This window comes from Coturnix japonica, chromosome 1 (genome assembly GCF_054131305.1).
Source record: "Coturnix japonica strain WE chromosome 1, WE-NBRP24, whole genome shotgun sequence".
Lineage (NCBI taxonomy): Eukaryota > Metazoa > Chordata > Aves > Galliformes > Phasianidae > Coturnix > Coturnix japonica.
The window spans coordinates 21,449,283-21,462,259 of NC_140663.1; the positions used below are offsets into that span (position 1 = coordinate 21,449,283).

The 12,977-nt window shown below is 40.6% G+C and overlaps 1 protein-coding gene across 2 annotated transcripts; it reads right to left on the reverse strand.

Moving 5' to 3' along the window:
- Positions 1-4,526, reverse strand: LSM8 (LSM8 homolog, U6 small nuclear RNA associated). 2 transcript variants are annotated; one of them, XM_015853520.3, is made up of 4 exons: positions 4,445-4,526; positions 4,046-4,086; positions 3,005-3,132; positions 1-254 (listed from the first exon to the last, which is right to left on the reverse strand). In XM_015853520.3, exons 1-4 carry the CDS (start codon positions 4,473-4,475, stop codon positions 164-166), a joined length of 291 nt encoding a protein of 96 aa, XP_015709006.2. In that variant the 5' UTR covers positions 4,476-4,526; the 3' UTR covers positions 1-163. The 2 variants fall into 2 exon arrangements, with proteins under 2 accessions (XP_015709006.2, XP_085383938.1); XM_085527812.1 differs by having other exon boundaries at positions 4,046-4,122; positions 4,315-4,526.
- Positions 4,527-12,977: the final 8,451 nt, after the last annotated feature.

Consider the following 12,977-nt stretch of genomic DNA (forward strand, 5'->3'; position numbering starts at 1 on the left):
TTAGTAAAATGTAGAAACTTTAATTTACAAGCAAAACTACAACATTCATAATAAAAAAACTGGTGACTAAACAAGTTACGCACAATTTGTAAAAACTGTTGAACATTGTTAAATAGGTCTGTACAACCAAAGATTTACAAAGTCCCTGTGCATTCTCTTCTTTTCAATGCACAACTGAATTTAAGGGTTCTGCTCGAATATTCCCTAAGTCAAGAGCTGAATCTGTCTCTTCATCGATCTCACCAATGACAGCACTGTAATAAAAAACAAGTTACCAATTGTTAAAATCCTCTGATGCAAACCTAGAAAGTGAAGACTTAGTTTTGTTTTTATTGTTTAAATTGAACTGTAGAGCTCTATCACTTAAATGCCAAATTCTCATGGTTATCTCCCACCTCACTGTACCATTTCAGCAATCAGCTGACTCTACAGCTGTGCCTTTTCCACACTGAAAAGCCTTTGTCTATTCAGGTTTTCCTTGACATATAACATTTCATACCTCTGGTTATTCTAACTTCTGCTCATTGTGCATTTTCCTACTGCAGCCCTCTGAAAGTCAAGGCATACCAGGTATTTACACAATGACACAATGATGCCTGCTGTTCTATTGTTCTTCCTAATAATCCCTAGTATTTCTCCTTCCTGATGCATCAGTATTTATGAAGAACTAGACAGAGACAGGACGGGACTGAGTTCAAAAGTAAGACATCTCCACAAGGGTAGCGAGATTCCCATGATGATGAGTAGATCAGAATGCCAAGCAGCTTTCTCAGTGCTATCACTGACTTGATCTTCAGCATGTTGGCAACTCAGACATCACAAACTGCGTTTCTCAGCTGAACGTTCAAGTACTGATAGCACGAATGCTAATTTCATATTTGAATCCCTTTAGAATTCTTGGGTGAAGAAAACCTGATGCTGGATCAACATCACTATTAACAGCTTTTTTATCCAACAAGAACTTCTCAATTTAAAACATTTCCTTAGATTAAAAACTGGCTGTAGTATCAGAGCATAAATGTCATGCCATCAAATACAGATTTTCCATCAGATCTCATTCTCCTAGATATAAAAGAAAGCGTCTGGATATGGAGCTAGGAGATATGGTTTAGTGGTTTCCTGTAGGTATGGTAAAGGGAGGACAGCTGGACTAGATCACCCTGTAGGTCCTTTCCAACCTTGTGATTCTATGATTCTATGAAATAAAATCTGCCACTTTTGAAGTCTGCTTCATAGCAAAAACACATGCATTTAAGATGTTATTGCTATTACTATTGTTATTATTAAGTCATTTGTTTTTTTAAAGACACGTAACTATCTAGCAGAAATACATTTCCTATTTTTCCCAATTCAACAGTCCTTCTCCCTTAAAAAGTCTCCACTTGCTTTTGAAATGTGCTGCGTTTTTCTGATTGATGGTACATACTCACTGCAAGCCTCTAGTGTGCACACTTATCCACACTGCAATGCTTGAAACCACTTTATCCCTTGACTGTTCATTTTTCAATAGCTTCCCTACCACCTCAGAGTCTCCTTTTGTGAAGCTAAAGTTTCTCTCTCTTCTTTCATACAAACAGCAAACATCAGTGTATTAATATTTGCAGGAATAAAGAAATATTCCTTCTAATAAACGTATTTCTGTATGTGTTAAGTATACAAATATATATAGATTTTTTTTTTCTACAAAAGAATATATTGAGTATATTTGAATAATGTGGCAGCTTGATATAGTGAAAAAAGAAATCAAGTAGTAAGAAGAAAGATCTGGCTTCTTTGCTACCTTGGCTTGTTTGTCAATTTTTTTAATGTGTTTTCATAGGATCAAAGAACAGCTTGAGCTGGAAGGCAGGACCACCAACCTTCAGATCTGGTATTAGACCAGGCTGCCCAGGGGCACATCCAACCTGGCCTTGAAAACCTCCAGGGATGGGGCATCCACAGCCTTTCTGGCCTGTTCCAGTGCCTCACCACTCTCTTGGTAAAGAGCTTCATCTGACATCCAATCTAAACCTTCCCCCTCTGAGCTTTTTTTATTATAAGGGTAAAGTCAAAAGTGACTTCCCATGAATATCCCTTGGAACTGGAAATAAAAATTCTTACCTGTGCTGGCATGAACAGAATATACATATATAAATGTATATATCAATCATAATAATATATAAAAATAATACATATATATATATTCCTGGTATATATGTGTGTGTGTGTGTGTGTGTGTGTGTGTGTATATACACATATATATGTTTTCAGAATGCTGCTGCAAAATTCATCTTCCTGGCAGGCTCATTTACTGGAGGTTCTTTCCACCACTCTCGTGGCCTCCCCATATCATCAGCTCTGCATTTAATGAGCTTTTCTGCTCATTGCATCATGGCATTTGACATCAAATGTCAATTTACCCCCTCAATCTGCTGCTACATCAGCTTTAACTATCAGTTGCTATACTGTCAAGCCTAAAACTCGGAGCATTTTTTTTTAATATGAAGCATTCCCTTTTCCCTAATGCTTATCTTAATTCTCCCTTAATGTCCCTAAATAAATCCTATTAAAAGTTAACTTTGTGTACCGGATTGCTAATTTGTTGCACATAATCTCTGTCTTATTATATGTACATTCTTTTCTCTCTTCATCTGTTAACAGATTCTGCCATACACAGACTGGAATAAAGTACATCTACATAATGCCTAGACTTAAAGAAGAAAAATGCTGCGCTTCATACTGACCTTTCTTCACATTGTTATCACTGTGTGACCTGGTTAATTTACAGCTCAGGTATTCTAGACCAACAATATCATAACAATACAATGCAATCACTTTTGCAAGAGAAGCATAGTTACTTGATACTTCATATGCCTCACCTTTAATAGCTCTAGCAGAGCTATCCATAGATAGGAAGATATAAGATACATGACTGCACATGCATATAAATATATATATTATATATATATATATATGCACACAGTGAAATTTTTTATTGGTTTAAACAAAAACATGCTCTACTTACACATTATCACCCCTTACGATGTACAATCCCAGCACTACTTGCTCAACTCCTTGTGAAGAACTGAACACTCGTTCATGGCTTTCATCCAAAATCAAGTTAATGGTCTGATCAAAACCTTTGAGGGTTCCCTGAGTGGAAAAAGATAAGCACACAATAATAAAGTTTGTTAATTGCCTTTTAAATTTATATCTTCGCTCTCACCAATACCTTAAACAGCAAAGTGGCAATATTAAGATACTAGAGAACAGATGCTCTTTTTAGGTTCTAATGTCAGTCTTGAACACAAACAGTTGGAGAAGAAAACTTTGAAAATGGTAATGAATTCAAGCAAAAAGTATACAGTGCTCATACTAAAAGCTACACTATTTGGTACAAGAGATGAAGTTTTATTTCCTTCCTCTAGACAGCTGATTGTACAACTTTTAGTCTTCCTTGTATGGAAATTTCATAGAAACATGAATGGCCTGGGTTGGAAATGACCACAATGATCATCCAGTTTCAACTCCTCTGCTTCGTGCAGGGTTGCCAACCTCTAGACCAGGCTGCCCAAAGCCACATCCAGCCTGGCCTTGAATGCCTCCAGGGATGGGGCATCCACAACCCCAAAACCTCCAGAAATTCAACATTAAAAATAAGGTCTATGAACAGAACAGTTAGATTCTGGGCATGGCTGGGCTGGAGTTAACCTTCCTCACAGCAGGAGGTTAACCTTCCACACAGGGCTGTGCTCTGCACCTGGCACTGTGACAGTGCCAACAGCACCTCAGTGCTCTGGCTGTGGCTGAGCAGCACCAACATCACACCAAGGCAGCATCCAAGCCACCCAACGCCAGCAGACTGGGGGCAGCAAGGCACAAGAGGGAACACAGCATTGAACCAAACTGAACACAGTGTATCCCACGCCACATGACGTTATGCTCAGCCATAAAAGCTGGGGAAATGGCAAGAGAAGGAAGGACTTTGTTGTGAAACCGACTGTTCTCCCAAGAAACTGCAAAGTGTCCTGAGACCTTGCTTTGCCCCCCAAAATAAATGTCTCACCACAATCATTCTTCCATCAGAAGTTATTACTGCGACAGTACCTGACAAGAGTTCATTAAGGAAGGAATAAGAGATATCTGAAATAGAATCATTAACGTTCTCTGTAACATGCACGTGTAATAAGCTCAAGAGTCAGAATTAATTACAGAATCACAGAATGACCCGGGTTGGAAGGGACCTCAAGGATCATGTAGTTCCAACCCCCCTGCCTGGCAGGGCCACCAAACATACACCTTTACTAGATCAGGTTGCCCAGGGCCCCGTCCAACCTGGTCTTGAACACCTCCAAGGACGGGGCATCCACAACCTCCCTGGGCAGCCTGTTCCAGGGCCTAACCACTCGCACCCAGCCCGCCCTCTGTCCGCCACCCGCAGCCCGTCCGCCCGGCAGCAGGATACGGTTGATGTAGTTCTCCAGGGCCGACGTCATGGCGGCGGCTCCCGCGCTTCTCCTCACACCGGTAACACCGTTCCCGGCCCCGCTTCCGTCGCGCTCCGATGACGCTCGTCCGTCTGAGCAGCCGCACCGCCCCAGCACGAGGGCGGGACTGGGCTTCAAAGGGAGGAGGGGTGAGCGGGATGTACCAAGTGCGGTGAAACTGTGGTTTAAGTGCGTGTCCAGCAGAGGGAAGTCGTGGCCTCTGGTTGTATTACGAGCTCTCGTAGAACAGAAACCCAGATGCTGTGAATAAGCAGCCTTGAGCATCTGTTTTCTCTCACTGGTTCGGATCCTTTGAGTCCTGATTTTAGGTGTAGGAATTCGGTACCTGTGTCTTAGCGTGTCATTAAAGGGCTGACAATAGCAGGACACGGGGAAATGGTTTTAAGTTGAAAGAGGGAAGATTTAGGTTGGATGTTAGGGGGAAGTTCTTCACTAGGAGAGTGGTTAGGCCCTGGAACAGGCTGCCCAGGGAGGTTGTGGATGCCCCGTCCTTGGAGGTGTTCAAGACCAGGTTGGACGGGGCCCTGGGCAACCTGATCTAGTAAAGGTGTATGTTTGGTGGCCCTGCCAGGCAGGGGGGTTGGAACTACATGATCCTTGAGGTCCCTTCCAACCTGGGTCATTCTGTGATTCTGTGATTATGCTCTCTGATATTTGAAGAAACAAGGCATCTTTGTAACAAGGCTTGCCCTTGTCTAGCTTATCACTTGGTAATAACATTTACTCCTGTAATTAAAACCTTTTTCTGCAATTGAGTCTATATACTTTAAGGTTTCTGTAGTGATTGCTGTATTTTATGCTTTCCACAGAAAATATATCTAACTAATTGTGCCCTGGGGTGTCTCTGCTTATTTTCCTGCTTCCTCATATTCTGCCAGGGCAGGAAGGAAAGCCTGCAGTTATACTTGTAGGGTGTATTTTCAAGCACTTACTGTCTGTAAACTTGTTATCTAGCCTGGAGCTGGCAGAACAGATGAATGGATGATCTGTTGCTGTTGCTGCTGTGTATTGTTTATCTCTTTTACATTTCCTCAAACACGAAAGCTTCTGGTGGCTTTGCTCTGGTACTAGCCCGCACAGTACCACTGTACCAAGCTCAAACCTTGTCAGATCTAGTGGAGAAAGGTACAACACCTACTCTTCCTTGAAAGCTGAACCTCTAATGTAATGCTCAGACTGTGAGGAGATTGAAGAAATTCCTTGTAAAAAATCCTCCCAAATTGGCAACATCTGTCCATCTGCTCAGTACTAATTGCAGCCAGAAAAAATTGCACATGAGGCTGGAAATAATGGAGTGGTGCATGCTGGAGAAGAGGAAGCAGACAGCACATCCTGCAGAAGAAAACTAAGCATCCCCAGATCTCATACATGTAATTACTTAATACATCTTACAGTCTTTCTCATGCATTCTGGGACTCAAAGATTCAAATGTGTTTGATTTTTATCTACATTCCCAGAACGTCCCTGGCCTAACCCTTTAGTTCTTCTTTAGTTTATACAAACCCAGGCTGACTAAACATGATTGATGCCCACTTGTGTCTTCAGGATAAACAGAGACATCCCTTCACCTTGGCTTTGTTCCTCTGAGTCTGTAGAAACACTGGGGATACAACATCAGGAATGCAAGGACACATTATAGCTGTTGGCCGGGGAAAACTAGAATGATCTTGCTTACCTCATGCATGACTAGCTGTGATCTAAGTGAAGACATGCTTCATGTTGTATGCTGTTATATCAAATGGCAGGTTTTTGCAACAAGACAACTGGAAAACATTATAAAAGGATCGCAGCCTGAAAATTGCCAGTAGACTCAGAATATAAGTTGCAATGCATCAGAAGCAAACCTGTCACATGAGCAGTCCCAAAGTGCTTTTAATTTATTCTTATAAACAGTTAGCCAGCACCCGATATAAATTTTGTTTGTTGTGATAACAACTGCTGCTCCCAGAGGAAATGTTAGAAAAGAACCTAATTTTACTCAGATCTCCTTTATGTTACAAAGTGTGTATTTTTCCAGCCATTTTTGCTAACAGAAAAATACGATACCAGTCTTAATGACTTTACAGCATCCCCACTTAATATGCTGGCATGAAAAATAACAGTGCATGTTTCTGTTTGCAAGAAAACAAACTCTTATCTGCTTTTTCTTTTTTCTTTTCCTTTTTTTTCCCCCTGAAGAAACTGAAAACATCTGTAGAAAATCAGTACTATTTTCCATTTAGATGGTAATTTCAGGGGATGTTGTGAACTATTGGTAGAAAAAATTTGATTGCTAATAGGTCATGTACCTACAGCTACAGAATTACAGAGCAAGGAGACTGTTGTTTTCATCTGCTCCAAGCAAAGTACTAAGACAATGCTGTTGTACATAAGATGAGTAATATGCTTCAAGTAACTGACATTTTCCAGCATGTCAAGTTCATCATTTTTACAGTCGTAGCTGAAATTGCATTTGCTAAATTGCTCAGGCTTTTCATCCTGATAGATTCCCTCCTTCTCAAAGTATAATTCATCTTCTTGTAAAAGCACTGATCTTAATCCTTAGCCTCTGTTAAGATTACTAGATCTTCTAGGTTTAAGTTTAAGGGTCTTTATCATAACACTCCCTGTGGTGAGGCCTGTTTGACCCCATTCTACTTCTTGTTCCATGTTCAGCATGCCTTACACACTGTCTAATGCCAGATATAATGTAGATTGGACCAAAAATTCAGTATAATTCTGCTTTGTAACTTAGATGGTATCATTATTTTGTGAAGTAAGGTTATTCACTGTACCACAGAGCAGTCTTCTGGTGCCAGCACCTTTAAAGGAATTATGGAAGTGGAGAAAGAACATTGTGTGAATTTGATGTTGCTCAGAACAGGTGCTGAAATCCTTCTTGTTAGAAACACGTAAATGAAAAATGATCAACAGAAAAGGAGGATAAATAGGAGAAGCTGCTGTTCCTTTAACAGGCACTGAACTGTGTTTTATCTAACAAAAGACATAAGAACAAAGGGCGTGGAGGAAGCTATTTTTTAACCACTAGACTGTGCTCTGAAAGGCAAAGCTCAAACACAAGCAGCCAATTGCACCAACAGCAGTGAAAAGATGTGGCACATGAGGATGGCAGATGCTATACTGTCTTCACAGCCTTGAAGAGGGCTGTCTGTTTTGTCATCATTTCTAGCTTAGGACTTTGCAAACTACTGCTTCAGAGCTGGATATTTTCTCATACAACCCCCAAAATCTCTTTGGTAATGGTGGCCGGCATCTTTGTTCTAGTGGACACAGTGCTAGTGCTTTCATGCAGTACTTTCAGGTATTCTCTTCACATCCTCTACTCATTGTTTCTGCTGGCATCAAGATTTTGTATAGTTATGAGTCTTTTTTAGCTTAGTGTTCAGATATTGAGGCCAGTCAGCTGGCATCAGTGTTGGGCATAGTGTCAGGCCTTTTGTTGTGAATAGGATTCCTGCACATTCTTTACCCTGGGCTGCAGCCAGCACAAGGAGATCTGGAGGAGAGGGAGGATTTCAGCTCCAGAAAATGGTAGGGCAAGAATGGCTGGCAGAAGAAGACACTTTTGAAAACAAAAGACAGGTGCACATACACATATGCTCACACACAGAAACAACAGGGCTTTGGGACGTGACAAGATATATCCCTTGTCTGAAAAGCCTTTACAGTGGTAAAGCTTTTTGTTTGAAACAGATTTCCTTTACAGCAAGAAGTTGTCTTCTGTTCACTGTTGTTGTTGTTTCCTTTTAGGCTCTGATAGAGTTGTTCATGGATTACTGTGATCATGTGTTTGAGGCCACTCTGGAGTGATGTGTTGCTCCAAAATTTCTGGGGCACTTGGGTGAGTATATTTAATGTCTGAATGTTAGTTAGTTTTGCAAGTTAACAGTGCCTGAGAAGCAGTGAGGAAAAGCATAAAAGGCCCTCAGACATGTCCTTGTGTTAGAGTCCATGCATTGCTGGCTGGGATGTGGAAGAGATACCACCACTCGTCAGCACTGCACCTGATAGAAGAGCTGTGTCACAGAGAGTACAGTGCTATCCATTGGTAACTGCTGCCTTTTCATTATCAACCACTGTGCTATTGCATTATTGATTAATGCTGTTGAAAGCTATTCCTGCTGGTCCCTTATGTTCTTGCTGAAAACCACTTAACGTATCAGCCACATCTAATTGAATAGCAAGAAGAGTGGGTGAAATGTCATTCATCAGCACTCCTTCCCTTTATAGTCATTGGCAAAAGTATGTATGTCATTGAATATTGAAAGCATCCTGAAGGCATCAAATTTCCAGATACAACCCTGACTTGTTAATATTTTATTCAACTAATGCTAGAAAGGCTGCTACTACTAATGTTTCTCTGGACTTACATGTTTCACTTACATGGGGACTAAAAGTATTCTGCACATCTGAAGTATTGCCATATCTCAGAATGATTGGTAAAGCGTTACTCCAATCAGTTACTAAATGTGTAAGCTGAATCACATAGAAATGGCACATCACTGAAACTGCAGAATTTCTTCTAAAGTCAGTGGTGGAACTGCAAATAGAAATTAGGTAATTTTTAAAATATTGATATTATAAATAACACCAAAAGAGTTCAGTTGGCATCAGGGTCTCCTTATGCTGAACTCTGTGCAGGTACATACAAAGAAAGACAAAAAGTCTTGTATGCAAGGAATTTACATAGTGAATAGCCAAGACGTAGTGCTGAATGAAGGAGATGTTCACTATAGACAGGAAGCAAAGCAAATTGGTTTGCTAAGGCTGCTGTGTACTAGCAGTAGAAACCAAATTCATATTTCTAGACTGCATGCAGTTTGTCTTATTTCATTTTACAGTGCTTTTTTGATGCTTGAGGAAGGTTTCCTTGGCTCCCCTCTGCTGTGTATCTTCATGTGATAATGAACATGTATGAACATCTCCCATCTGGCTTCTTCCACTTTCCAGAGCCTCCATTTGCTTTGATACCCACATTCATTTCATTCTCCTTCAGTCCCTGAGGAGGAGTTCCAGAGTGGGATGTGGACCTCAGTACACCACCACACATGAGGTAAAAGCACTGTTATCATCTGCCTCACATGCTTGTCTTTGAATTAAATTTTAAAAAATGAAAAAAGAAATGGAGAATTAAATGCACCTGAAACAAGATCATTAGAGTGGAAAGAGTACTCCTTGCCATTCTTGCTGACACTGACATGATATATTAGGGTGTTCATATATCTTTTAGAAAGTGGTCTGTCTTCTCTTATGCCAGGCAAGTGATGAGGCAGGTGTGGAAGTTAGCTGTCTCCTGAGCAAAACAGGCTGTCACAAACTGAAGCACAAGATCAAGATAAGACTGTCATTGTGCAAGTCTCTGCTGCCCTGGAGCTAATGAGCACAATCTGTTTTCGCAAATGATTTCATACTTTTGTTCTTTATTATGAACATATACAGCACTTAAGTGTTTTCAGTATTGGCTGACTCCAGTATTTTGCAGTCACGATTGTGGTATTTAAACAGGAGGTGATCTGTTCAGCACATGGAAAAGGGGCTATGTTACAGAGGAAATAATAAAGTGTTGCTGGGTTTTGGCAAGAGGGTATTATGACTGTTTTCAAAGAATATACACAATGTTCTTTATTTTCAGTACAAATCTATGGTGATTTGAATCTGATTTCTGGTCTCTACCTGGGGAGCATTATTGCTGTGTTAGAAATGCAAGCATAATGTAAAATTGGAAAGCTTTTACATACATACAGGTTTGTCTGTTCCTTTTGTAGCTTCTATATAATATTGGGCCCCTGTTTCAACCTAAGAGCTGTGCTTAATGAGATGAAATGAGCAGTACCACTTGAATAGGAACTGTTGTAAATAATGGAGACCTTTTTATAAAACTTCATGATATTGTTAATACCCAAAATGCACTCAGTATGACAAGCATCACGTTGCCTTTGACTAAAAACAAAATGCCTTTCAAAGACTTAGCCTGGTAGCTGTTTCTTAAATGCATTTCAAGACTTTCTGAAAATCTTGAAATATAAACACGATGTGTTTGTATTCTGAAAATGTGTTTGGTGAGGGTCGCCTAATTGTCTTCAATTCCCAGAGAAAGCCAAGCCGGTAACTTATCTCCAGTCACTGGAAGAAAACTTGCTTAGAGACTTGAGTACAGACTTTCTTTTTCTGTTGCACCACTCTCAACTTATTTCTACAGGAGGGTGTATGTCTGGGATATACATAACAGCTGAAAGTCAGATAAACTCTTGAAACATGCATTACTTGCATATCAGGGATTAAATCTTACCAGGAAAATGCCTAGGTTTAGAAACTGTACGTCCTGGGACCATGTTTTTGTATATTGTAACACACAGTGCCAAGTATTATGCTAGGTTTTCTGAAGCAGGTCTATTTTTCACTTTAAAGCATTATTGTGCTAAATTGGTGATTAATCTGTAATGTTCCAGCTGAAGAAAGCCTGAGATCAGAAGGGTACAATTGCTGCTCTGGGCTTAGACATTGTCCAGCAAGAGGCCTCTATGCAACACAAGGATTTCAAAGGCAAATATTTGAACACAGAAATAAAAAGAGCGTGAAAGAAGTTGGCAACAAGATTACACCAGCTAATGCATTTGAACAATGCTGGTGCATTGGATTTAGGAGATGGGTGTAGTAGAACCCTGATGTTTTATATCAGATCTGGTATTTTTTTTCCTCATGTAGTTCTTTACCTTTTTTTCCCCACATCATTAGCAAGGATTGCAAAAAAAAAAAATGTATTACAATATGTCAGATGCAAGCAAGTACTGTAGTGCAAGATCCGTAGAGCAACTGAGAACAGGGATACAGTAGCTTAGCTGTCAGGATGACGCTGTCCTGACAGAGGAATCTGCAAGAGGGCAGAGGCTTCCATTTCCTCCTGGATTTTATCAGGATCCATGGTCTGCTGTATAACACAGTTTTGTCCACAAAATGGAAGTGGGTCTCTATAGCATCATACAAACTGAGAAGGATCGCTGTCTAGGAGTATGGGACACAATCATGGATGGCAGGGGAAGAGCATTTGGGATTTGCACAAAAGTTATTGTAGAACTGCTTGGAGACCAGACCCATTTGTGTGTCCGTCAGTGAGTGAAGGAACTAGAGAAAAGAGGACATGGGGGTAGCTACTGGAGGGATCAAGTGGAGCCCAAATCCTAGACTCAGCTAAAGCCAATGCTTTCCATTTTTCTTGGCAGCTTGCATCTATGCAGGTTAGGCTTTATTCTGATTTTGTAAAGTCAGTGTTTCAGTTTAGCCATCCATTCTCCTCAACCTCCACAGAGACAAGGTTCAGTGTTCTGCATTTGCATTGAAGGTGTAGAGAGTGAGTAGCAGAGATAGTACATGATGTACAAACGAATAGGAAATTTTCATCTGCCAGCTGTTTACCTTTTTTTCTCACTCTAAGCTAACAAAATGGTGGAAAACCAGACACTGTGTTTGGAATACTCAACATCCCTCTTGTATATCTGTTCTGTAAAACAGGCCTTTTCTATTGCTGTGGTTGTCTGACCATGAAATCTCTGAACTGAGATTGTCTGCAATACACTGGGTTTGGGGAACAAGCACATGAACTGTAACTAAGCAGTCTGTATGAGGAGAGGAGGTACAGCCTGTTTTCTTCACCAGGCTCCTGAGGAAAACCCCTTTCACAAAGAGTTGTAGGATGAAAGCAAAGTGTTTTGTGAAATACGCATCTTGCAAACAGTAAGTAAGTCACGGTGTCCCTTCAAGGTTTGCCACACCAAACCTCACTGCTTTCGCTTGATTAATTGCTGCCATGGGAAATCTCACATAAAAGCCAGTAATGCAGAGATATGTTTGTGCAAGGTGTGGCAGGGTGTTTAGGCATATCTATACACTTACATGTAATGCAACTTTCAATATACAGGAAGGCTTCCTGGTGAGATCTGAGCTGTCCCTTACAAAGTGAGAGAGAACATTTTGTCTTAAGGTGAGCTAATGATATTTTTAACATTCAGTTGAGTCTGGAGTAGCCTCGTTAACAGGCGCTGCTTGCAGTCTGGAGAGGGATGCCTGAAGCTGGCATCAACAGAGGCACGGACCTTTTCTGTGGTGGTGAAAGTGAAGAGACTGGGGGAATGAGAATTGACATCACCTCCAGAATATATTATGAATTAGTAGTTCTCTTGAGAGTGAATGAGCAGGGGTTAGAGTGAAGATGAGAAGAACAAAGCAAAAGAGGCTATAGAGGAAATAATTAACCCAAGTAATTACAATCAAATAATAAAGGAGGGAGGAAGCATGCATCCCCTGGTTGAGGTCTTTCAGTTTGCTTTTGCAGCATATGATCAGCTAGCCTAAGGACAGCATTGTTACCTCCACAGTAAAGGCAGTGGCTTGACGGTTTAATAGAATATGGGAAGCTTTCTGAATGGAATCTGAAGGTAGGTAAATATTGACATGGTCATCTTCTGTTCAGCCATTTTGCCAACCTTTGTTTCT